This window comes from Danio rerio, chromosome 25 (assembly GCF_052040795.2).
Source record: "Danio rerio strain M-AB ecotype USA chromosome 25, GRCz13ab, whole genome shotgun sequence".
Lineage (NCBI taxonomy): Eukaryota > Metazoa > Chordata > Actinopteri > Cypriniformes > Danionidae > Danio > Danio rerio.
Genome location: NC_141045.1, coordinates 12,045,526 through 12,069,379, shown reverse-complemented (window position 1 = coordinate 12,069,379; position 23,854 = coordinate 12,045,526). Strand labels below are relative to the sequence as shown.

The following is a 23,854-nucleotide window of genomic DNA, read 5'->3' as shown; positions in this document are numbered from 1 at the left end:
CACGCCGGATCCTAACTCTAACCCTAATCTGATCCGGCACCTGATTTTACCGATCCACAACCGCCCTCTTCCCCCGTCCACTTTCTTCCGCGATTCGCCAACCCTCTTCACTTTCGTTCATGTAAACTTTTGGATTTCATACAGCTGTCCCCCCACTTTTAAAATGTCCCCTATGGCCCTGCATATGCTTTATATGGATTTATCAGTCATTCTTACTTTTCAATTAATGCAAACTGTTGTAGTTTATTAAAGTTGCAAACCCCTTGCTGCACCTTCAGCTAACCTAATACGTGCAGCACAATGACTTTCATGAAAATTTTCTTTTCGGCAAAATATTTGACTGCTTGTCACTGCATCCCAAATGACTAAAAACATTACAAAATGATATAACTTAAGAAAGTTAATGAATGATTATTAAAAACTGTTATTACATTGATATGTGCACACAGTCATAGGTTAAATGTCTCTGTAAAATGGGATTAACTTGTCTCCATAAATTTGGTCACTTCACCAAAAGATTTATTTGTATAAAACATATCGGTCTGTCTGTCCATATTTCCAGAAAAACATAACGGTATGGGTAAAAAATTGGGGTTAAAAATCAAGGGTTTGGTTGTGTATGTTGTGGAATGTTTGCCAGTATCAATGTATACAAAATAAGGAGATGAGAACTCCAGAGTTGTCTAAAAAAATCTTTTACTGTATTTTAGTTGTGCATGCAACAAGGAAAGAGTCACATTTACCAAGTATATGCATCCATTTGATAATCGTGAGACTCTAACTAACAATTCTTAGTGTCTGTCTAATAAAGCCTTGTTTAGTGCCACCCTTGCAGACAAAGAATAATAACATAAACATACAGTGATAGTGGTACAGTTCACTCTTCTGCTCTGATGCATAAACTGCTCTGTACTGATAAAGCTTAAAATTCTGAGAAACTCCTGATAAAGTTTCATAACAGAAATAGCTTCAGTCTAGTGTTTTAAAGATTTGACCTACACAATCATATAATTTATTATTTCATTTTTTAAATGTTATACCAACTGAAAATATTGCCTTTGAAAACCTGTGTAATTATAATTTCACTCATGAAATAATAATCTTTTGTTTTAAATATAGACTTTCATGTAATAACCAATTTCTCAAATAATTATGTTGAATATATTTTGCAAGTTTGGGAAAAACTCCCTTCTCAAATCCATTTTCAAGTCATTTTTTTTACCATTTTGCTTACCGTACATCCACTTGCGCTTGTTGCGTGCATTAGTTTTGATAATACGTATCATACCTTCCAACAGTCTCCCATATTTCACACCCATCACCCGGCACCCTACTGTTTTGTTATTTCTCCTGGAAAACTCCCATATAATTCCCGTAAAAAGTAAAAACCAAAAGATGCACTGCAGAGTGGCTACAGAAAAAAGTGAATACAATCAGGCTTTTAAAAATCCAGAATAAATATGGTTGAAAGGCAGAATGTTCCAGACAGAAAAAAAAAATTTGAACACAATTTTTTGTAATTGCATGCTATTCTTTTTGTCAGTCATGTTGTCTCCATATTTTCTACAGATGCTGAAAAGTAAATATTTTTAATTATATTGTGTAAGTTGTATGCAACAGTTTTCTTTGCCTTAATTTAATAAATAATTAGATTACTTACTAGAAGCTGCGGAATAACCACATTTAACAGAATCTAAACAACAAAGGAGAAAACACACACACACACACACATAAAAACTATTTTGTTACATTTTCATGCTAAAGTATATTTTAAATTGCTATTCTATAATCTTTAAACCTGTTTTTTTTTTGTCATACCTCTACATTTTCTTTTCCATATCACAGCTGCGACTCCAAACACCAATAACAGAGCCAAAACTGTCAGAACTGAAGGAATCACTGACTGAAAGGGTTTGCTGTGATCGAAGTCTGAAAAATGAAGCACATACTCAGAGATTAACTTTAATAGTTTTTGTTTTGACTGTTTTATGGTATATTTTGTAAATGTTTATTACCCAAATCAACATGGAGTTTGTTGTCTAGACTGAGGTGTTTAACAGAGCAGGAGTACTTGTGTTTTTGTCTTTCCTCTGCTCTGATCTCCAGACTCTTCCTCATCTGGTACGTCCCATCTCCATTGGGCAGCAGATCTCCTCCAGTGACATCATGATCAGATACAGGCTGTCCATCTCTCAACAGGGTCAGGTTGATGTGACGAGGGTAAAATCCTGTCGCCAAACAACTCACAATAAACCCAGAAGACAGTTCTTTCTTGAAGAGCCTGACTTTAGGTTTCACTGGAAGCATACAATTTGATATATGTTGGCTTGTACATGACATTTGTTTTTGATTAGTTTGACTATAGAAGATGGTAATTTTTACCCTTCCTATTGATTTGATTTCTTCTTTGTATAAGATAACCACTGAGAGTTTTGAAGCAGGTTGGTTGGAATAAAGTTTTGTGAAGACTCTTTGTCAATTCAAGGTAAAAATCTATTAGATAAGCTGAAACATTTAAAGTATGCTTGTATGTAAACTTATGGTCAACATGTTGCAGTTCATCTGTGGTGGTTCCTTCAACAGCATCACGTGATATCATTTTTCCATGTTCACCATCCTCACTTAGTTCACACAAAACAAGCTGCTGAAGTGTAAAAATCCCTTTAAAAATAAAGAAAATATAAGATAATTTTAAAATAATCATACTAAAGAACTGATCAAATTTAAATCAATGCTTAGCTGACTGTCTTCAACAATACGTACTGTCAGTTTTATTTAAGTCTCTTGATGCTAATCCCCATCTGTCAACAAAAGATGACTGTATATGGCCAATAATGCTGAGGAAAGCATTTGCATCAAACACATTATCTTCAGCCGTTGTGTTTCCTCTCATGAAGAAAGTCTTTGTATCACCATTATAGTATAGAAGTGGGATATCATCCAGCATCATGACACCACTCAATTCAGGAAACGGCGATGGCCCTTTTATGTATGTAGCAAGCAAACATAAAGAGTGAGAGCCTGTAAAAGAAATTACAAATAAATTGAAATAGTCCAAAACCATAGTTCTGTTTATTAATGGGTGGAGACCAATTGTAAGTAAGGTAAACAAACTAGGTAACTATAGGAATAAAAAGGGGTTTGGCAAAGGAACACAGGAATAAACAGAAGCAATAACAAACAGAACACACAGGGCAACTATGACTGTAACAGTTTCAGTTTGTTGCTGCACTATATACAGTATATTTAAATACAATTCTTGTGACCAAAAAGCTGGATGTGAGAATGTGCAAACAATTATACTGTAATATGTGACACATGGTGAAAAACTTATTTTGCTTTTACCAGATAAATCTCCCTATCCACAATTTTGATTGCACGTTCAACATTTAATACATATTGCATCCAGAAGATGTTGGTCAAACATTTTAAAGTGTGCTTTCATATATTCGGATTTCTAAAAGTTCAAATTATTTAGTGAAACAGTTCATTTGTTTATTTATTTTGTTTGTTTAGGAAGTTATTTCTAAAGCAGGTTTTGCTACATAATTAAATGTTAAAAATTACAAGTTAGTACTGTTATTCATTAAAACATTTGTTTTCAATTTAATAATTATTTTGCAGTCTCACCTTTTGGAGCAGAAGTTGGAAGTAAAAAGAGAAAAAGCAGGAGTATTTTGTCCATGTTGCAGGTGCGTATGCTTTCCGTGAACCCACACTTGACATTAAAACAAGTTCCTGCTCCACCCCTGTGGGTGTGTAAAAAAAGAAAGAAAGCTGTCAGCGTTCACCTCTTCAGTCAGTAATAATTAGTCCTAAATGTTAGTCAAGCTGGTATCATTATTTACAAAACTATTATATGTAGTAGTTCTTCAACATTACTTCAGCAGTCCCAATGCTACCAGGAAATCATGCAGAAATCTGACTTAAAAGCCAACATGAAAAAATAACAACTGTAGTCCATTGTACTGTACATAACATGTATTTTTATTGTCAAACCTGTTGGCTGATTATATCTGTTGAAACTAAAGCATACATTGAAGAGACAATAAAAATGATTGTTTCCAATCATGTTTTTAATGCTTTAAATTAAAAATAAAATGTAAACAAGTGTGTTTGTACTTTTCAGGTGTAAAACTATATTAACATACTAGGAGCATAGTGTTCCTTTTTAGCTATAACAGCTTTAACACTAGTTAATCTGTGATCTGTTTGCTGATGCTATTGATGCTTCAACCTTTACTATAATACTATATTGGCGAGGCAGTGGCGCAGTAGGTAGTGCTGTCGCCTCACAGCAAGAAGGTCGCTGGGTCACTGGTTAGAACCTTGGCTCAGTTGGTGTTTCTGTGTGGAGTTTGCATGTTCTCCCTGCCTTCACATGGGTTTCCTCCACAGTCCAAAGACATGCGGTACAGGTGAATTTGGGTAGGCTAAATTGTATGAGTGTGTGTGTGAATGTGTGTGTGGATGTTTCCCAGAGATGGGTTGCGGCCGGAAGGGCATCCGCTGCGTAAAAACTTGCTGGATAAGTTGGCGGTTCATTCTGCTGTGGCGACCCCGGATTAATAAAGGGACTAAGCCAACAAGAAAATTAATGAATGAATAATACTATATTGTGATGAAGCAGTAAAACTTGACAACTTTCAGTCACATTAGTCTCAAACTCCACCACGAATAACATGCTTTGACCTGCAAATATAGCATTACAAACATCATCGTCTCTAAAAGCAAGTAAAATGGAATAGTATAGAATAACGTCTCTAGGAAAAATCAAGCAAGACTTAAGTTTAATATTTTAATATAACAATAATAAGAGCCACACAAAGATGTCAGTCTGTTGGTCTTTTTGATGCAGATATTGATAACACGCCAAACTAAACAGAAAATGTGCTAAAACGGATCACAACCAGAGAAACTGGTTTACTTTATTTGAGGACATCATGAGGAAGTACAGTACATGTAGTCTTTTACACAAACATTACATAATACTCATTAAAACAAGTGTCAATAACAAAGTGTTGTGATCTCTGAAATTCTTTAACTTAGCTTTTGACTCATATAAGTACGTTCTTTGTTTAAACTAAAGGTAAAAAGAAAATCTGAAACAACTGAACAGCAGTACACACACACCACTGAACATGGCATTTACACAAATATACAGATACATGCTTGTGGCGAGGGGGCGTGGCCGAGAGCCGTGGGAACGGGGTGAGGTCCCCGCGATACACCTGCGGTGCGCACCTGCCTCGGATCCCACGGAAGGAGCTCTGGACCATTAAAGGAGGACCGATGGCAGAGGAAGCCGAGAGAGGACCGGGCCCGGACATATTTTACTTTTGCTTTCAGTTTGACGGCAGTTTCCGTGAGGAGCTGCCGTCCGTTTGTTTTGGTTTAGACGGCAGTCTCCGTGAGGAGCTGCCGTCACTGTTATTAATAAATATTTTAAAGCTCCGTCGGTTCTCCGCCTCCTTCTTCCCGGCAGCCAAAGGGCCGTAAACTTTATTACAGTGGTGCAGAAACCCGGGAGAAGGAGGGACGCGTTGTCCAGATGCCCCTCGCCGCTGAGAGAGGGGGAGAGTGTTCGGGAGTTAACCCGAGTGGGGGAGAAACCCGTTCGTCTGCCCAGAGTGCCAGGGCGGCCTGAGGCTGGCGAGGAAAGGATCTGCCTGCTGCCGTCTCCCAGCATGGGGAGGAGCAGGGGACGCGGGGCTCACCACCGGAAGGGAAAGTGCTGAAGGGAGCCATCCCACAGAACCCGGTGGAGTCGCCGCGATCCGCTATGATGCCAGAGCCTGCATCCATCCACCGAAGCGGGAGCGGAGCAGGAGACCAGAAATGCCGCCAGCTAGCCAGGCGAACCGCCGCCAGACGCCAGAAGACGGACGGGTGGATAGATTCCTCCACAGGGCTCCCAGCACGTCGTCGCATCTCTCGGCTGGTGGAGGACCGAGTGGCAGCGTGTCTGGAGAACCGAACCCCTTTTTTTTTTTTTTTTCCTCTCTCCCCTTTCTCGGTCTACTCTGTCTTTCCTCCTTTTTTTTCCATCTCCTTTTCTCTCGGCCCGACTCATATAGGTCTCGCGGGTGCTGTGGCGCTAAAACCCCCTGCACCCCCCCCCCCCTGTTTGCTGCTAGAACTAACAAATAAAATTTAATATACCATTTTTCTTATGATATTGTCATTATTAACCACTAAAAAAGATGAGTTTTTTATTAGAGCGCATCTAGATGATATTTTTGGAAAAAAATTTAGGTACACAACACTTAAGTAGGTAGTAAAAGGTAGTACTACATTAACTAATATAAAAGCAAAATGACCTAAGCAGTAAGTAATAGCTTATTTATTACAAAGGTATTCCCTATTACGTAATTGATAATTACTAAAGAAAAAATCATCACTGAGAACTATGTGCCAACTATGACCAATTAATAAAAAATAACCAATTACTTATCATAAAAGTCACGTTAATAAACTGAACAATTTGGTTCCCCTTCAGGAGAAGAACTTCAATGCTATGTGGAAAAAACTCACCACTATGGGGATTTTGTTCAGAAAGCCAATCGTCTGAAAGAGTATGTAAACGGGCCAATAAAATGCCAATATGTTGGCAGTGTCAGCTTGCTCAGCTGATGCTCGTTGCAATCAATTTTGCAATATAAGCACAGCGAGAGCAGGCTACGGCATCCTTTTCATTTCAGAGATTTCAACAGTCTTCTGAGAAAGTCGATGAGGGTTCCTAAAGCTGATTTCCAGAGAAATCTTCCAAAGAGTGTGAACGAGAGCAGTCTCCTGGCCCAGAGTAAGTGACATGTAGCAGCAGACAGTCGAGCTGGGTTTCTCCCTTGCCTGGCGTCCAGCATGTTAATGCAGTGCTCACGGGCCTTTCTCCCACTCCTCGAGCCCCCTCTCTGGAGTTTGGGTGCAAGGTGAGAGTGAATCTCTTGCCTCCTGCTCTTACGTGGCACCCCATCGCTTCCCGGATCAGCACTCCCACTCTGCATTGCCCCACTGCTGGTACGTCAGCGTTTGTAGCGATGAGTCCATTAAAGAGAGTTCGCGAAACGGCCCCCTAAGTTCACGTGTGTGTATTTCCCCAGGGTCAGCCCCCTGTCTGCCCCTGTCTTGCGAGAGCAGATTGCTGTCCTCAGCACTGGCTTCATGATCGAGTCCCCGGACACGCATGACATGCAGGCACACACCAGGTGACTGTCACTATGCTGCACTAATCTGTCACAGATGCTTCCAGCATGGGCTGGGGGGCCATGTGTTGCAGCCATGCAGCTGCGGGCCTGTGGAAAGGAATCCAGTTGCAGGGGCATATCAATCGACTAGAGCTGTTGGCAGTGTACCTTGCTGTCCACCGTTTTTTTACCGGTGCTGGAGCAAAAACACGTGCTGGTCAGGACGGACCGCACGGCAACGGTGGCGTATATCAACCACATAGGGGGTATCCACTCTTGTCGCATGTCTCAGCACTGCACTGGCCCACAGCTGGCCTCGGGGCATGCGCAAATATGTGTTTCCCCCAGTGAGCCTGCTCGCGCAGTTACTGTGCAAGGTCAGGGGGGACGAGGAGCAGGTCTTGCTAGTTGCGCCTCTCTGGCCCAACCGGACCTGGATGTCAGAACACTCCCTCCTCGCGACGGCCTTCCCCTGGCAGATCCCTTTGAGAGAGTACCTACTCTCTCAGGGTCAGGGCACCATCTGGCACCCAGATATTTAGAACCTTCACGTGTGCCTTAGACGCGAGGAAGACTTAGGTAACCTACCGACGGCGGTGGTTAATACCATCACTCAGGCTAGAGCCCCCTCGACAAGGCGCACCTATGCCTTGAAGTGGTCTATTCACTGAATGGTGTGTCTCTCGCAGAGAAGACCCCCGAACTTGCCAAATCAGCATTGTGCTTTCTTTCCTTCAAGAGAAGCTGGAGAGCAGGCTGTCGCCCTCCACACTCTAGGTTACGTGTCTTCCATCCCTGCTCACCATGACTCGGTGACTGGCGGCACCATGGGAAGGCATAACCTCATCATCCGCTTCCTTAGAAGTGTTTGGCGAATAAATCCCCTACCCCACTCTCATGCCCTCTTGGGATCTTGCCCTCATTCTCACATACAGAACCATTCGAATCACTTGACTTGGTATCTTTAAATTTCTGTCCCTAAAGACAGCTCTGCTGATCATGTTGACATCGATTAGGAGGGGCAAGGGCCTGGAGGCATTTTCGGTCAGTGACTTGTGCCTGGAATTTGGCCCGGCCTACTCTTACGTTGTCCTGAGACCCCGGCCTGGATATGTGCCCAAGGTTCCTACCACACCATTTAAGGACCAAGTAGTGAGCCTGCAAGCGCTGCCCCGGAGGAGGCAGACCCAGCCCTTTTTATTACTTTGTCCAGTCACGCTTTGCGAAACTATCTGGGCCACACACAGAGCTTTCTGAGCAGCTCTTCATCTGTTATTGTCGTCGGCAGAAGGGAAGTGCCGAATCTAAACAGAGGTTGGCCAACTGGATAGTGAATGCCATCTCCCTCGCTTACCAAAGCCAGGGCGAGCCGTGTCCACCAGGAATTTGTGTGCACTCCACTTGGAGCTTCGCATGTGTCTAGGCGCATGCACGCGGCACCTCTCTAACAGATATCTGCAGAGCTGTGGGCTGGGCGACACCTAACACATATGCAAGGTTTTATAATCTGCGGGTGGAGCCGGTTTCCTCAAAGGTATTAGGTAACCCTTGGTGATTGATGAAACAACTCGGTGAAGGTGTTGTAACACGCTTGCTGCACCATTCTCCCTAACACGGAGATCTGTGTGTTTATTCACTCTGTCAGCAAAGTTCCCCGCTTAGGCGAGCCCTGCAGAGATTCCTCCGAGGCCCCTGGCATTTGACTCAGCAGAGGAGTGAGATGCTGGCCTGTTACGTTGTAGGTCTGCTCGCTGGTCAGCCCGCATTCTGGGTATAGGTGCCTGCTATGCGCGATCCCCACTAGGCGATCCCATATGCTTATACAGCCACGGTGCAGTCCCCCCTTCACAGGCGGACACGTGTCTTCCCTCACCGCTAACCATTTTATATTCATATGCATACTCCCCATTCTCAGGGCTAATCCATATGCTCTTTTGCCACCATATCTCCCCACTTCGGTAGCAGGTGGCCTCTGCACAATCCTCCTTGGGACTGCACGCTTTCCCAATGTACTGTTTTATTTAAATCTTAGAATTATCTAGACGCTTGCGGCTCCCAAAAATTTTAACTAAATCAGTAAATCTTTTGTTGAAATGTTGGTAGAGCGCGCCTCTGGTGATGCAGGTGCGCTCACACACTCTTTTGCCTGGCAAACCTCTCATCGGGGGCGAAGGTTCAATAATTATGGCGTTTTCCATAAATTACCCCATAGTGGAAGTTATTTCTACATAGCATTGAAGTTCCCCTTGCGAAGTGGAATGGTCAGGTTACTAAAGTAACTTAGTTACTTAGTAACTTAGGAACGGAAATGCTATTTTCCTTCGCTACAATGATTGCTCCTTAGCTGTTGAGGTGAAAGTCTCTTCAGCTAAAAAAGGATGCCTCAGCCTTGCTCTCACTATGCTTATATTGCCAAATTGATTGCAATGAGCTGCGCAAGTTGATGCTGCCAACTGATTGGCATTTTAATGGCCTGTTTACATACTCTTTTAGACAATTGGCTTTCTAAACGAAATCCCCATAGTGGAAGTTTTTTTCCACATAGCATTTCCGTTCCCCCCTCGGGAAATGAGGGTTAGTTTAGTAAACGGAGCATTCTTAGTGCCGACAAATGTATAAATATTTACTAGGGATGCACTATATATCGGCGGCCATATCGTTATCTGCCTATAAATGCTATTTTTAAGATTATCATTATCGATCCGATGTCTAAATTAGGGCGATATCTTTAAGTCGATAAATTAGGTAATTGTACAGATCTGCGTGCCACACACGCGTGGGTGGAACATGTTCAGACTAGCCCAGTGCACTCTAATGGAGCTCTCCTCACACTGATTATTTCTTCAAAGTCCGTCCTTTCTCCACGTGGTATTGCTGTGCGTTAAAACTCAGTAAGTAAGCATGTTCCTTATTATTGTAGATATGTTTGATTGAGTGTCATTGTGTATTTAGCTTCAAATGGCCTCAGGAAAAAATATTACATATGTAAGCCTTTTTTGCTCTGTCTCTTTGTTGTATTAGAGATAGCATGGGAGTTTCACTTATTACTCCAGGGCCGAATAATATTAGTTTCGGAGTGAACTCCCCAGATAGCAAAATACACTCTGGCCAGATCCGGCTAGATTCCCGCCTGCCGGAGACTTACCACTCTGCCCGACTCCGTCAATCTGGCCAGTTGCGGCGGCCGTAAGCGAGCCGACGCTGCCACATCCGCGCCATGTGTGCTGCGGCCCGGAGCTGGCGCGACTAAGTTTTTATATACCTTTTTTATATACCTTTATAATACAACCCTTTGAGTTGTAGCAGCAAACGCAGGCTATAATGTAAACACAAAGTGTAGGCACTGCATTTAACCTTTGAATAAAATTCAAACAGCATATATATCCTATGACAAAAATAATAAAAGGACAAAATAAATAAATGATAAATGTTTATTGATTGCCAGAAACAAATAATACTAAAATTTAATAAATTATTTTGTAGTGCACAAGAACATCAATATAAAAACAATAAAACTACACAAGTAAGACACGCAGGAAGATTCAAAGAACACTAAAACTGCACAGTGCACACCTAATAGACTTGAATAAAAAAAATTGTACAAGACACATCTTAAAACAGCTAAATTTTATAAAAACATGAATATAGAAACCAATTTAAGATATAGCAAGAAACATCTTACAAATACATATAATGTATATATAATGTACATATAATATATATATAATGTGTGTGTGTGTGTGTATATAGAGCTCTCTTCTTCCTTGCTCCTGACAGGGATAGAGGAAGTTGTAGCCACCTTGTAATGCATTTTCCACTTTTTTATCAGTGGTGTGGTATGGACATTTGTCCGCACTGTATCTGTGATTAAAAGATAAACAGATAATTAGTAGTGAACAAGTACAAAAAAAAAAGGAAAAAAGAAACATGCTTGGTCACATAAGTACAACCTAAATGGGACTATATATAGATTTTTTTTGTTCCTCTGGTTAATGATTCAAAGAAATACATAGATGGAACAGCCCCTAATTGTATTGAAATGTATATTTAAAACCAACTTACATACTAGACAGTCCTAAGGGTGAGTGCACGAAAGGCCACATTTTGGCTCCAGTTCATTTGTTTAGACAAGGAGTTAGCCAAAAGTTTTACCAGGCTACACCAAACTGCTTCCTTAATGGAAAACAGAAATGATTCCAAAGTAGGCTACCTACGAAGCAAAAATAAATAAATAAATAAACAAATAAATAAATAAATAAACTTAAAACACTTTAAAAATAAGCAAGAGCTTGAACATACCAGCTTCTTCATTTATTCGGGCTGCTCCTTTAGTTGATTTTCAAGTTTTTCCATATCAAATTGGACAAATGAAGGTCAAATGTGTTTACATCTAGAATTTCATCACGTCTGTTTTATTTGCTGTGAGAATCAGGCCCAGCTGCTGCTTTATGACGTCACATGATTTTAAAACTTCAGTCAGTCGTGCTAAAAAAGAAAAATAAGGAATCAGTATAAATCAACCTGTAGCTTATTCTCATACAACTTGTGTAAATACAGCAGTGGGTTAGACACTGCTGATATTCTCTAGTTGATCTTTACTTTCTAGCTGCATTAAACCTTAACAAATTAAGTGATGTCTTCAATTCTTACAAAGACATGACGAGTTGCAACAAGTTCTGTCTTGATCTCCAACTGCACTGGAACAAGGACTGTAAATGTTCATAGCCATATTGGAATGTTCAGCATTCGTGCATCTTGATGGTGGTCTTAAGAATTTTAGTGGTGATGATACTTGTGGTGCTGCATCGATTCCTGAAATCTTCATATCTGCTTTTTTTTCGAGCCTCCTTGTTTTAAATAATTTTTCTTCATCACTGTCACTATAGTTGTGCCTTATGTACCATGATCAGATACATTAACAAAACAAAACATCATTTTAGTATAGTGCCAGGTCCAAACCCACAGGTTGTAATAGATCCACGAAATAATGTTGACAGTATGTGTTCAAAATAATTGCAAACAAACCTGTTTGATTCTTTAGCTGGATGACGGGCAATCATCGTCCTCATCTGTATGCCAGTCAGACATCACAGTTGCTTTTGGATGTTTCTATAATAAAACATCACATTGTTGTTAATCTCCCCCTAAGAAAAGTTAAAATTCTGAAATACTATCGAAGTTAATTAATGGTTTTAATACCTATGCTGTAAATAATCAGCACCCTGAAGGTTGCACAAGATTTATTCAGAGATTCATGCAGAGTGTCAGCCTTATGAATCTTAGACACAGATTTGTAAGATGGCTAAGCACATGCATGATTTCAGCCATGACTTGCATATACTGACCTCTTCTGTGCCAAGCGTGTTTGATCTTGCTAAAGGATCTTGTTGTGGACTGTCAAACAAACAAACATACAACATTTTATACAAATGTTTATCTTCACTAGAATCAATATAAACATTAATAATGACTTTTCAGAAAAAGCTTGAAATATATTATACCCAATTAGCATAAGACCAAAATTCTATTTAAAACCTAGACATTACTGGATGAATACAGATTCTTTTGATTTACTTTGAGTCAGATGAAAGCCAATAACAGTAAATGTTCTATTCACTTTGGGACACAATGCACAAACCAGTTTATGAAACCAATAGGAAAGAAGATTAAGTCAATCAGTCATGTTTCTTTAAAATAAGAAACGTTTTGGATCAGATAGTTGTGAGTTACTAAACACTGTTAACCTACCATTGTGGAAAATGTTTGATGATGATGATAGCTAATAACAATAAACCATTTCTGCCGTTTGTGAAGCAATTAGTAAAGTCTGAAAAGCTCAAGTATGTTGAAAATGTATCAGCAGTTTACAGTTTTTAACGGACTTTAGGCACCCAACTATCACATGCCTATCCACATGTTCATAAGAGCGTGCCATTGGCATCTTTTGTCTCTGTGATGTGCTGCAAAATGACCTCACAAACCTTTGTTAAACAGGAATAATAAGACTTAACCGAAAAAATATTGTTACCTATTCATTCAAATCAGAATTTATAACTGTCAATAACCAAAAAAAAAAAAAACCCATCAAAATCTGCTTTCAGTTTTACATGCGCAAATTACAGTTTGAACATAAGATATAATTGATTCACATAGGCTAACACATATGAATTAAAGCACACACTAATATATTTCTCTTAGATAATTTAAAGACAATAGTAAACAGTGTCGGGTTTCGATCACTTTTCGTGATAAACAAGTTAAACAATAATATTGTATGAATCCAAAACGATTCAGTTTTATTTACACAATCACATAATACTTTTGGATAAGTACACGCCTGTAAATTTATTTTTTTCAACACTCGCGGTACTTTATAATGTTTAGTTAACTCAGAAGTTAAAAGCACATGTTAGTGTTAACAGATTCGTCTACAGAAACTAGCATACACACCAATTCGTTTTTAGTCATTTTTCTTTAAAATAATTTAAATAGTTTTCAGGTACTAAACACTGTTTCAACCTAACAAAGGAACAGGCACTTTCTCCCATTTGTATAGCAATTAGCTTCAGTCGTGTTTCTTCACAACAAGTTGCATTTCGTATGAAATCGTTTTAATATACTACACACTGTTACAACCTAACACTGTGAAAAATGTTTTAAGCAATAAATTTGCATAGTATACATGATACAAACAGTAAAAACCTTACCTTTCTGACCGGAATCCAATGTTAAAAACAAACTTCTTTTTCTTCTTGTAATCTTCGTGGCGGTTGGCAACCTGCTTTTTGGAGCTTTACCGCCACCACCTGGATTGGAGTTTGGATCAGGAGATTTTACGGTTGTCATCAGTTAAACAAGCCGAGTCCATGCCGAGTCCTTGCCAGAAGCGGCCCGGACTCTACAGACAGATGTGCCAGATGTGGTTGACCGGAATCGGGCCAGTGCTTAACAGCCGCATCCCAAACGCATGTGCGGGAGCGAGCTGCGGGCCAGACTCGGGCTGGATAATACTCGCCAATGCCGAGTCGGAGCCGGAGGCGCCGAGTCGGAGCCGAGCTCGGGCCAATTACTGCCTGCTATCTGGGTCTTTTAGTTGCAGCCGGTGAATGAACGAAGACACGTGTAACTTGGTCTCATTGCGAAAAAAACGCTCCTCTTTTCTGTCTCTCCCTCTTCTCTTCACACACACACATACACACACACACACACCAAACTGACCTGCACACGTGCTAAACAAAAACTTGTCGGGCTGTTTGTGATCTAATATGATTACTTGTTATTATCAACGCTTTGCTTGCCATGTGTTGTTGATGTAAGATTGTATTCAGTTTGATCGGCATATTCATATTGATTATAACGAGCGTGCGTGAGAGCTGTCACTGCGCGTGCACACACATAGATCTGATAGCCTTGAGCCTTCATAGATCAGCAGGGGAGAGCCTACGTGCACTGGTCACTGAATCCAGCATACGGGCCACACATTCTGTCTTTATATTCTGCTCTGTGTTTGTCATAAAGTCATCTGAGCTCAATGATCAGGTTTGTATCAAAATCTGACTCCAAGGGCAAATCTGCGCCCTCACAGCGGTTTATCATAAACTTTTCATCGATCATTTTCCCCGTGATTGACAGCAAGAACGAACATAGAAGAGTTGATGCTACATGTGTTCAAAATAATCTAAAATGCCAAATAGGGTGAATTTATGTCGCATTTTCTAAAATAAAACATTCTGTATCTAGCTTTTCACTTGTACAGTGGCTCTGAACTAGAGGTCTGCATTAGAGGTCTGCATAAATTTCTGAATAAATCGCGGGAGCGGTCGGTAACGGGTTTATTTTGGGACGGGAGCAGGCTGTCAAGCAATATCGCGGATATTGCAATGCGAATGAGAGAGAGGGAAAGCTTTGCCTGTGTGTGTACTTGGTGCTTGTGTGTTTGTATGTTAGTGCGCGCGCGAATGAAAGAGAGAGAGAGAGCTTTCCCAGATAGAAAAATACACTCGGGCCAGTTCCGGCTAGATTCTCGCCTGCCGGAGACTTACAACTTGGCCCGGCTCCGGCTGCCGGACTCGGGCCAGATGTTACTCCTGAGAGTAATGTGCACTGCGGCCCGGAGCTGGCCCGACTCAGTATTTATATACCTTTATATAAAACCTTTTGGTATTAGATTGGTACTTGATACATGGTATTACAACCCTTTGAGTTGATATAACAGCAAACGCCTGTGTGTCTGCTTGGTGCTTGTGTGTATGTTAGTGCACGCGCGCGCCTATGAGAGAGAGAGAGCTTTCTGTGTGTGTGTGTGTGTGTGTGTGTGTGTGTGTGTGTGTGTGTGTGTGTGTTTCTACAGACAGCTTGGCTGTCTGGACTGTATAGCTGGGTGATTTTCGGTTTTGTTCTCCCCCGCTTTTTAGCGGGAATTGTTGAAAACGGGACAACAAATTCTTAATATAAGCGGGAGCGGTCGGGTTCGGGCTAAAACCTGGCGGGTGCGGGCGGGAGCGGGATTCAAAATTTAGTCCCGCGCAGATCTGAACTGTCAAAAAAAGTTTTAGTCCTTAGCTCTTTCATTTTAAATTTGTTTAAAATATATTTAACTTGTTTGTTGATTAAATCCCATTTTGTTATTCAACCTTTTTAATTTTATGCAACAGTCAATTTGCATGTTCATTTGCTATGAAGAAAATAAAATTATGTATTTTTTGCATGCTGATTTATGTGAAATCGTGAATATAGGTCCATATAATCACCTTGCAATTTTGAAATCATAGCTTTTTTGCTTTGAGTATAGGCTATTCAGTTCAAAAGAGCTGAGTTTCAGCTTTTATGAAGTTTGCTGTATAAAAATATAAAATTTTAAATATTTGTAATTGTCGGCCAAAAAATCTATGTCGGTGCATCTCTAATATTTACCCCAGTACTGTCTAAATTTAACTTTTATATTTGCATATATTTTATTTCAAAATAATAAAATATATTAAGGGATGATATACACAGACACTATAAAAATTATTAAATGAAAACAGGAGTGTAATAACAGTCTAAAATAATTATCTACAATTGTCTGAAACTGTTCAACAACTTTACATCAGATCAACAACTCTTGATGACATTGTATTGACATTAGGCCTCGTGCACCTAATGATAGTTACATAAATTAAAATAATTACAATTTACGATAATTGTGGAAAAAAGAGAGAATACTTTCTTGTACGGAAATAAAAAAGACAATGCCAGAATATATATTTTCTGCCATCTTAAGACATTCCTCCATTCATTTGAGTGACATGTCCATACTCTCCTCAAATGCTGAAAATTAAAAGTATTATTAAATGTGTAATGAAGAACTCTAAACGTACAATAATTCATATAGTTATTGAGTACTGTAAAGTACTTACTTGAAGCAGAAGCATATCCACTCTTAATGGAATCTAAAACTCAAACAGAAGATTGTTTGTTAGAAAACATGTTGATTAGTTACTTTTACATTTTGGTTCCTGTTGTACCTGAACATCGTCTTTTCCTTGCAATTACAGCAGCTGCAACTCCAAACACCAACATAAGAGTTGAAACCACCAGAACTGAAGGAATCAGTGATTTAAATGGTTCACCATGATCAAAGTCTGCAACAAGAACCACAAACTGAGAGATTAACTTTAAATATTGATTTTTATTGTTATATTGTGGACTATAATGAAGATTTTATAACCCAAATCAACATCTAGTTTATTGTCTAGACTGAGGTGTTTAACAGAGCAGGAGTATTTGTGTTTCTCTCTCTCTTCTGCTCTGATCTCCAGACTCTTCCTCATCTGGTACGTCCCGTCTCCATTGGGCAGCAGATCTCCTCCAGTGAGCTCATGATCAGATACAGGCTGTCCATCTCTCAACAGGGTCAGGTTGATGTGACGAGGGTAAAATCCTGTCGCCAAACAACTCACAACAAACCATCCAAGATCTGAGGCTTTCTGAATGAGTCTGACTTGAGGCTTAACTGTTGATAAAAATGCAACAGAAACAGATCCTTTAATTTCAGTACACAGTGACCTGGAAAAAGCTGAAAGTAAATCCTAGTTTGACCTTTTCTGTTGACTTGATTCGTCCGTTTTTTAAGGTAACCCTTGAGTGTTTTAATGCAGTAGGGTTGGTATAAATATTCATGATTCCTCTTGCTGGCTTCAAGATGGATTTTTAGCAGGTTATCCGAGACATTTAAAGTACCCTGGTATGTAAACGTCTTGTCAAAATATTGCAATTCATCTGTGGTAGATCCTCTGAAAGCATCTCGTGTGATCATTTTTCCTGGTTCACCATCATCTTTAAGATCACAAACAACCAGCCTCTGAAGAACAAGAACTCCTTCAATGGAGAAATGGAAGTTTAAGGCAAAAAAAAAACAAGAAAAGTTATTAAAATTTTATAATAGATATAATATTGTGATACTTACCATGAGTTTTATTTATATTGTTTGTTCCTACGACCCATTTCTCCATGAAAGATAACTGAATGTTATTACTGATTTTGAGGAGAACGTTTGTCTCAAACACATCGTCTTCAGCTGTTGTGTTTCCTCTTGGAACGTAAGTTTTGGTTTCACCATTATAATAAAGAGTGCTAACATCATCCAACATCAGCACATAGCTAAACTCAGGAAAGGGTGTTTGTCCTTTAATGTACGTGGCAAGCAACATTAAAGAGTGAGGGCCTGCAAAATATATATATTTGAAAAAATATATAAAATGTTTCATTACAATGTTTACACTTTGTAATATATATATATATGACACAAAATGTTGCACCTAATAATTTGTAATATACTTATTTGTATCTTCTATACAGAACTCCAAAATAGCATATACCCTGATCTACTATCACTACACTCTCAAAAATTAAGGTACAGGAGCTGTCACTGGGGCTGTACCATTTCAAAAGGTACATGTTTGTACCTGAAAGGTCCATAATAGGCCTTTTTCACACTTCCTGGTTCCGGTAAGCGAAGCAGCGTCCCACAACATCCGGTTTCAATGCGACGGAGCAAGAAAGAATGGCAGGGTCATCTCATCGCTGTGATTGCTGCGTTCCCAGCTGCTCCAACTCAAAAACGACACCCATACTTTAATGACCACGATCTCCCGAAAGACGCGGGACAGAGAAAATCATGGATGACATTATTAGAGGGGTTGAATGTCGTTTCAAGTTATATGCAGGAGTACATTCGTATGCTGTATGCACTTCAAAGCGGAGATGATCATGTTTTATCAAAGACTGGTGGTCTTAGTTTTTTTTTGATGAGTAATTATAATATAGACAAAACTCCAGTTAAGCTATCTGCCTTCCACAAACAAGTGCTCATCATGGTCATTAATCTATAAGCATGATTTCTCCCTACATTGTTGTTATTTTGGAATAATAGACAGTTCATACAAATGCAAATCTCTTTTCTTAATTGGTTTGACAGCAAAATTATTTGTTTAGTCAGTTATTTAATAAAGATGGTATACTTTTCTTAAAATGAAGTCCTTTCTCATTACAAAATCTCAATAACCCAGCAAGTTTTCAACTGTTATTGGTTCAATTCCTTCAGTTATTCATTCATGTTATTTAGAGGTATTAATAAGACAATCCTTCTGATGCATCGTCTTTTGATATTACTAAATCTTATGTCTGTAAATTTTGTTTTACTAAATACCAAGAGGAATGATAGAGCTATTCATACTCTTTTCCGAAAAGAAATTACTGTACCTTATATTCATTTTTATTGGATGTCTTTATTAAAGGGTGAATTGAAGAAAAGTGTGGCTGTTACCACAGAAATATCATGTTAGAAATAGAAATAAAGAAATGTCCTATAAACTTATCCACAGGTTTTATCCAGCAAAACATTGTTTGCAAAAATTTAAAAGTGGGATTGATGTAAATTGTATTTTTGTAATGAATATGAGGAGATGGTTTTACACTTATTTTAGCATTGTACATAGCTTATGGGGTGAGCTGCAAAATGTATTAATAACAATTCTTTTGTGTTCAAAACCTCTTTCATCATTATGGAAAAATGTACAATGGGCTTTACTTGATTATCCTAATCTAAAGGAAAATAGTTTTATTTATGTAATTTGATTATGTTGTTAACAAAATTGTACATTCATACATATAAATTTACTTATATGGAGCCAGATTTTAAGGTATTGATGACTGAAATATGCTTGTATAATACCAGTATCAACTCTAAACAAGAAAGCTCGACCCACTTTAAAATGTGTGAACTCTACAATGTATTTCATTATTACATATATTACATTTTGATTATTTGTATTTTATTTATAATTACCCCCTGGTATGTACATTTTTGTATTGTAAAATGTTATTTGCTAGTCTTCAAATAAATTATAAAAATGAATATTATCCAAGAGTAGGAGCTAACAACCTGTAATGTATATGGGGCTCCCGCATTAACCGATAGCAACTCGCCTGTACAACTACCTCGCCATTCACTATATCTGACTCTGAATAAAAAGGAAGGAGGGGGTTAGCACAGTTTACAGACAAGACTACTGACATTAAACTCATCCTGCTGGATGTTAAATAGCCTAGTTAATCCTGTTTACGAATGGCTTGAATGAACAGATTCTATGCTGTTGGCTGTGCACCTTACTGGAACCTGACGTTGCAAGCGCTGTGTGTAAGACACGTTTTCTGCACAAATTCTGCAAATCGGTATCATCTTTTAAATGCTGTTTAATTTAGGCAGTTTTACACATTCACCGAACAACATCTTCCTGTCCAAATTATGGCAAAGTTGACCGTGAGAAAGTCATCTGCTGTCCCGAAGCTGTCATGTCTCTGTGACTCCTAGCGTAACCGGAAATATCGATACACTGCTTGGAAGGGCGCTTCCGGTGTTCAATTCCACTGTGAAAAAGGTCTATGGTACCTCAAATATACTTTTTAGGTACAATTGGGCACTATGCACCTTTGAGGTTCCACTGTGGACTCTTTGTGTAGAAATATGTATCTTTTGAAAAGGTACCGCCCCAGTGACAGCTCCTGTACCTTTATTTCTGAGTGTAACTTAAGAAATACCTGAGTTTTGCTTCCTCCCAAAATTCCCTACTGAATCAACAGGTCTTATGCAAACTGGAAACGTTTGGAGCAAATAAACTTAAATCAGGAAGTGAAAGCAACCATGCAGAATCATAATAGGTCATAAGTTTTAATTTGGCCTTCTGCAAATTAGTTTTTAAATCATATGATTAAATGCGTTAGGAAAATAAACATCATCTGATATAGTTTTCTCTGCTTCTTCAATATAAATACCTTTATATTATACAAATCCATTATAAATGTCTTACACAAATGTCCATTCATAGAGTTAAAAAAAACTGTATGGGTAAAAAATTAAGATATGACGTTCTGTTTTCTAAAAACAATATAGTGAATTTTATGCTTATAATGCTACTCTATATATCATGTCAATTAGATATGGAAATTTTTCCAGTTAAAAAAAAGTTTAAATACTTGTTTTTAGCAATCATACACTCTTCATTTTCTTTTTTTTACAGATAATTTCACAGAAGATTTGTTATGTGATTTTGCTTGTGTCATTATATGTCATTATTTAAGAATCTTCATGTTTTACTGCAGTTTGTAATAGACAATGGTATAAAATTCATTTGAAAAAAATTGTGAATAGTTATATTTTCTATTTTCAAAGTTTGAAATGTTGCTAACAAAATGCATATGCTATTTACAGTTAAAGTCAGAATTATTGGCCCTTCAGAATTATTAGCGCCCTGTTCAATTTTTTCCCAATTTCTGTTCAACGGAGAGAAAATTTTTCTAAACACATTTCTAACATAATAGTTTTAATACCTCATCTCTAATAACCAATTTTTTTTTATCTTTGCCATGATGAAAGTACACAATATTTGACTATATTTCTCAAGACACTTCTATACAGCTTAAAGTGAAGTTTAAATGCTTAACTAGGTTAATAAGGTTAACTGGGCAGGTTAGGGTAATTAGGAAAGTTATTGTATATTGATAATTAGTTCTGTTGACTATCAAAAAATATATATAGTTTAAAGAGGCTAATAATTTTAACCTAAAATAGATTTTAAAAAATTCAAAACTGCTTTTATTCAAGTTGAAATAAGACAAATAAGACTTTCTCCAAAAGAAAAAATAGTATCAGACATACAGTAAATTTTTTATTGCTCTGTTAAACATCATTTGGGAAATATTTAAAAAATAAAAATTCTGACTTCAACTGTATAGGCTACATTTAAATTTAGATTAAAAAGATATACTGTGGGTGCCCTTTAATTTATTCCTTAAATTTAATTCGCTAGGCCTAAAAATATTGCATTAACTTAATTTTAAGAAGACATTTTTAACACATAGCCTATGTCCAAGTCTTTTGAAATCTTACCTTTTGGAGCAGCAATTGGAAGCGAAATCAGAAAAAAAAGAATGTTGTTCATATTTCTGAGCTTCATGCTGTTTTCATTCAGCACTCACCTACCAGCACTGTCTTGTTCTACATAACGTAGTTAGCTATTATTTTTAGCTGTTAATGTTTTGCTAACAGTCATGAGAAACGATGACTTCACGGTTAGCCTTCACGTAAACAGACAATGACTTCAGATTCTGAAATTCCTTTCTAACATTATACAAATACAAAGATAATACAAATCGTGATATACTTTCCTAACTAATGGTTTAACAATATGATGTAGTTGTTGTTTCTTCATGTTAGAGTGTTAGAGTGAAATTTATCGATTTTTTCCCCTTTTTTTAGACGCTGAAAAAAATTGTTGAAATAATATAAGATGTACTAAAATATAAAAAAAATCGCCTTTATTAGGTTCAGAAAAAAAACGCACAACTACCTTCTTTTCACTTCTCTGGAGTTTAGCAGAAAACATTGTAATTGATGAATGACACACAATGGCGCCAGATATGTGAGACAAAAGCGAGTCCGTGGTATCACACGTTCTGTGAAACAAAGTCAACCATGTGAAATATCGACTAACCAATAAATAAATTATTCTTTACTTTTTGTCCTCCAAGTTTCCACCTTTATAAAGCAAGAGTGGACAAGTTTAATTTATAGACATATATCTAAAAATAAATAAATAAAAATGATGCTAGGCAATCTTTGGACCATAAAATGCCTTTACTTTCCCTTTTACGTTTGTCTGAAATCTTTAACCTTGACTAACACTGGCCAAAAACCAACTCACAGAATACACAACACTCATCAAATATATTAAAATATGTATTAAAATACCCATTTACTGGTAAAGTACAGAAAAGAAAACTCTTCAGACAGCTGATCATTAGTAGATGTGTGCTATAAGTTTGTTATTTGAGTTGTTTCTCCTCCCATCCATGTTAATAATCCATTATTCAATAATAATAATAATAATAATAATAATACAAAAATACGTTTTATTTTAAGGCTCCTTTCTGGTAACTCAAGCACACCGTACAATAAAACAAGGGCTATAAACCAACAACAGTTTTATTCATGAGAAATGCACAGCTTATTAAATGAGTTTCACTGTAATAGCATTAAGACATCAGCAAAATATGAAGAACAAAAGCATAATAGTTTAAGATTACAATAAGTGCAACAGACAAGTAGACATGTTGGTTGTCTAATCAAGTCAGATGTCAGTCGGTTTACACACGGATTTTGATTCCAACCTAAAAAGAAAATGCAATGATAAAAACAGAGATACTGCTTCACTAGAAATGTGTTTTTATTGGAGGACAGCATGGGGAAGTACATTTATTTTTTAAGATTATGATTTATTAATCATAGGATCATCATTCATGTTGTTTCAGCATGTTCTTCAGATGCTGAAAATAAAAGAATAAGTGATTATTCTTGACTATGCAAAAATATGTGTTTTTTATTATTCATATACTTTAAAATGATAATAAGTTTTACTTACTACTAGTAGCAGAGTAATCACTTTTAGAAGAATCTACAAAATCAGAAAGTCAAGTATTATTAAATGCCCTTACAAAAACAAATGAACCCAATTATCACTGTTTCACATAATTCTACCTGCTGGTCTCTTTTTGTGTTTATAAATAACAACTCCTGTTACCAACACCAACACTAAAGCCAAAACTATCAGCACTGAGGGAATCACAGATTTATATGGTTCACCAGGATCAAATTCTGAAATAAACATAAAAAAGATCACAAACAGATTGCAAACAAAGCACTGTTGTATGTTTTTTTTTCCACATTATCCAATATAACATCTAGTTTGTTGTCTAGACTGAGGTGTTTTGCAGAGCAGGTGTATTTGTGTTTTTCTCTCTCCTCTGCTCTGATTTCCAGACTCTTCCTCATCTGGTACGTCCCGTCTCCATTGGGCAGCAGATCTCCTCCAGTGACCTCATTATCAGATACAGGCTGTCCATCTCTCAACAGGGTCAGGTTGATGTGACGAGGGTAAAATCCTGTCGCCAAACAACTCACACGAAAACCTTTCTGGAAGAGCCTGACTTTGGGTTTGACTGGAAACACAATTTCAGCATATCTTGGCCTGAAATAAAAGTGTAAAGTGTAAATGACAACACTTGTTTTACTTTATTGGCTGGAAGTTGGTGACCTTACCTTTTCTAATGACTTGATTTCTCCTTTTTACAAG

The 23,854-nt window shown here is 38.0% G+C and overlaps 2 protein-coding genes and 3 long non-coding RNA genes across 6 annotated transcripts in view; all 5 read right to left on the bottom strand.

The window, feature by feature from the left end:
• LOC147830809 (uncharacterized) overlaps nucleotides 1-23,854 on the bottom strand; it is a 27,636-nt gene extending 3,782 nt beyond the window's left edge. Inside the window, exons 1-2 of the long non-coding RNA XR_015526217.1 lie at nucleotides 23,821-23,854; nucleotides 23,544-23,720 (exon numbers count right to left, since the gene is read on the bottom strand). This is a non-coding gene — a long non-coding RNA (uncharacterized LOC147830809). The remainder of the gene's footprint in view (nucleotides 1-23,543; nucleotides 23,721-23,820) is intronic.
• Nucleotides 682-3,727, bottom strand: mhc1lfa (major histocompatibility complex class I LFA). The gene is made up of 7 exons (NM_001327913.1): nucleotides 3,631-3,727; nucleotides 2,764-3,021; nucleotides 2,383-2,661; nucleotides 2,016-2,297; nucleotides 1,819-1,929; nucleotides 1,661-1,693; nucleotides 682-1,572 (listed from the first exon to the last, which is right to left on the bottom strand). Exons 1-7 carry the CDS (start codon nucleotides 3,683-3,685, stop codon nucleotides 1,544-1,546), a joined length of 1,047 nt encoding a protein of 348 aa, NP_001314842.1. The 5' UTR covers nucleotides 3,686-3,727; the 3' UTR covers nucleotides 682-1,543.
• Nucleotides 11,251-11,956, bottom strand: LOC147830811 (uncharacterized). Its single transcript, XR_015526223.1, has 3 exons — nucleotides 11,835-11,956; nucleotides 11,484-11,669; nucleotides 11,251-11,394 (listed from the first exon to the last, which is right to left on the bottom strand). It is a non-coding gene; the product is annotated as an uncharacterized LOC147830811 (long non-coding RNA).
• Nucleotides 11,948-13,940, bottom strand: LOC147830810 (uncharacterized). Its single transcript, XR_015526222.1, has 3 exons — nucleotides 12,530-13,940; nucleotides 12,210-12,293; nucleotides 11,948-12,076 (listed from the first exon to the last, which is right to left on the bottom strand). It is a non-coding gene; the product is annotated as an uncharacterized LOC147830810 (long non-coding RNA).
• mhc1lea (major histocompatibility complex class I LEA) lies at nucleotides 16,114-21,742 on the bottom strand. Of its 2 annotated transcripts, none has more exons than XM_087311896.1 (7): nucleotides 21,613-21,742; nucleotides 17,632-17,889; nucleotides 17,265-17,543; nucleotides 16,894-17,178; nucleotides 16,691-16,807; nucleotides 16,583-16,615; nucleotides 16,114-16,493 (listed from the first exon to the last, which is right to left on the bottom strand). In XM_087311896.1, the coding sequence occupies exons 1-7, from the start codon at nucleotides 21,677-21,679 to the stop codon at nucleotides 16,459-16,461; spliced, it is 1,074 nt and encodes a 357-aa protein (XP_087168022.1). In that variant the 5' UTR covers nucleotides 21,680-21,742; the 3' UTR covers nucleotides 16,114-16,458. The 2 variants fall into 2 exon arrangements, with proteins under 2 accessions (XP_087168022.1, XP_087168023.1); XM_087311897.1 differs by having other exon boundaries at nucleotides 17,632-18,130; nucleotides 20,095-21,712.

Excerpts from the sequence above, each read along its gene's own strand:
- mhc1lea (XM_087311896.1), bottom strand. The coding sequence starts at position 21,679 with ATGAAGCTCAGAAATATGAACAACATTCTTTTTTTTCTGATTTCGCTT. Across the intron at positions 16,808-16,893 it reads TAAACTAGATGTTGATTTGG|ACTTTGATCATGGTGAACCA; the intron begins GTTATAAAATCT and ends TTCTTGTTGCAG. Across the intron at positions 16,616-16,690 it reads AAGGAAAAGACGATGTTCAG|ATTCCATTAAGAGTGGATAT; the intron begins GTACAACAGGAA and ends TTTGAGTTTTAG.
- mhc1lfa (NM_001327913.1), bottom strand. The coding sequence starts at position 3,685 with ATGGACAAAATACTCCTGCTTTTTCTCTTTTTACTTCCAACTTCTGCT. Across the intron at positions 3,022-3,630 it reads TCCAACTTCTGCTCCAAAAG|GCTCTCACTCTTTATGTTTG; the intron begins GTGAGACTGCAA and ends TTTCTTTTACAG. Across the intron at positions 2,298-2,382 it reads AAATCAAATCAATAGGAAGG|TGAAACCTAAAGTCAGGCTC; the intron begins GTAAAAATTACC and ends GTATGCTTCCAG.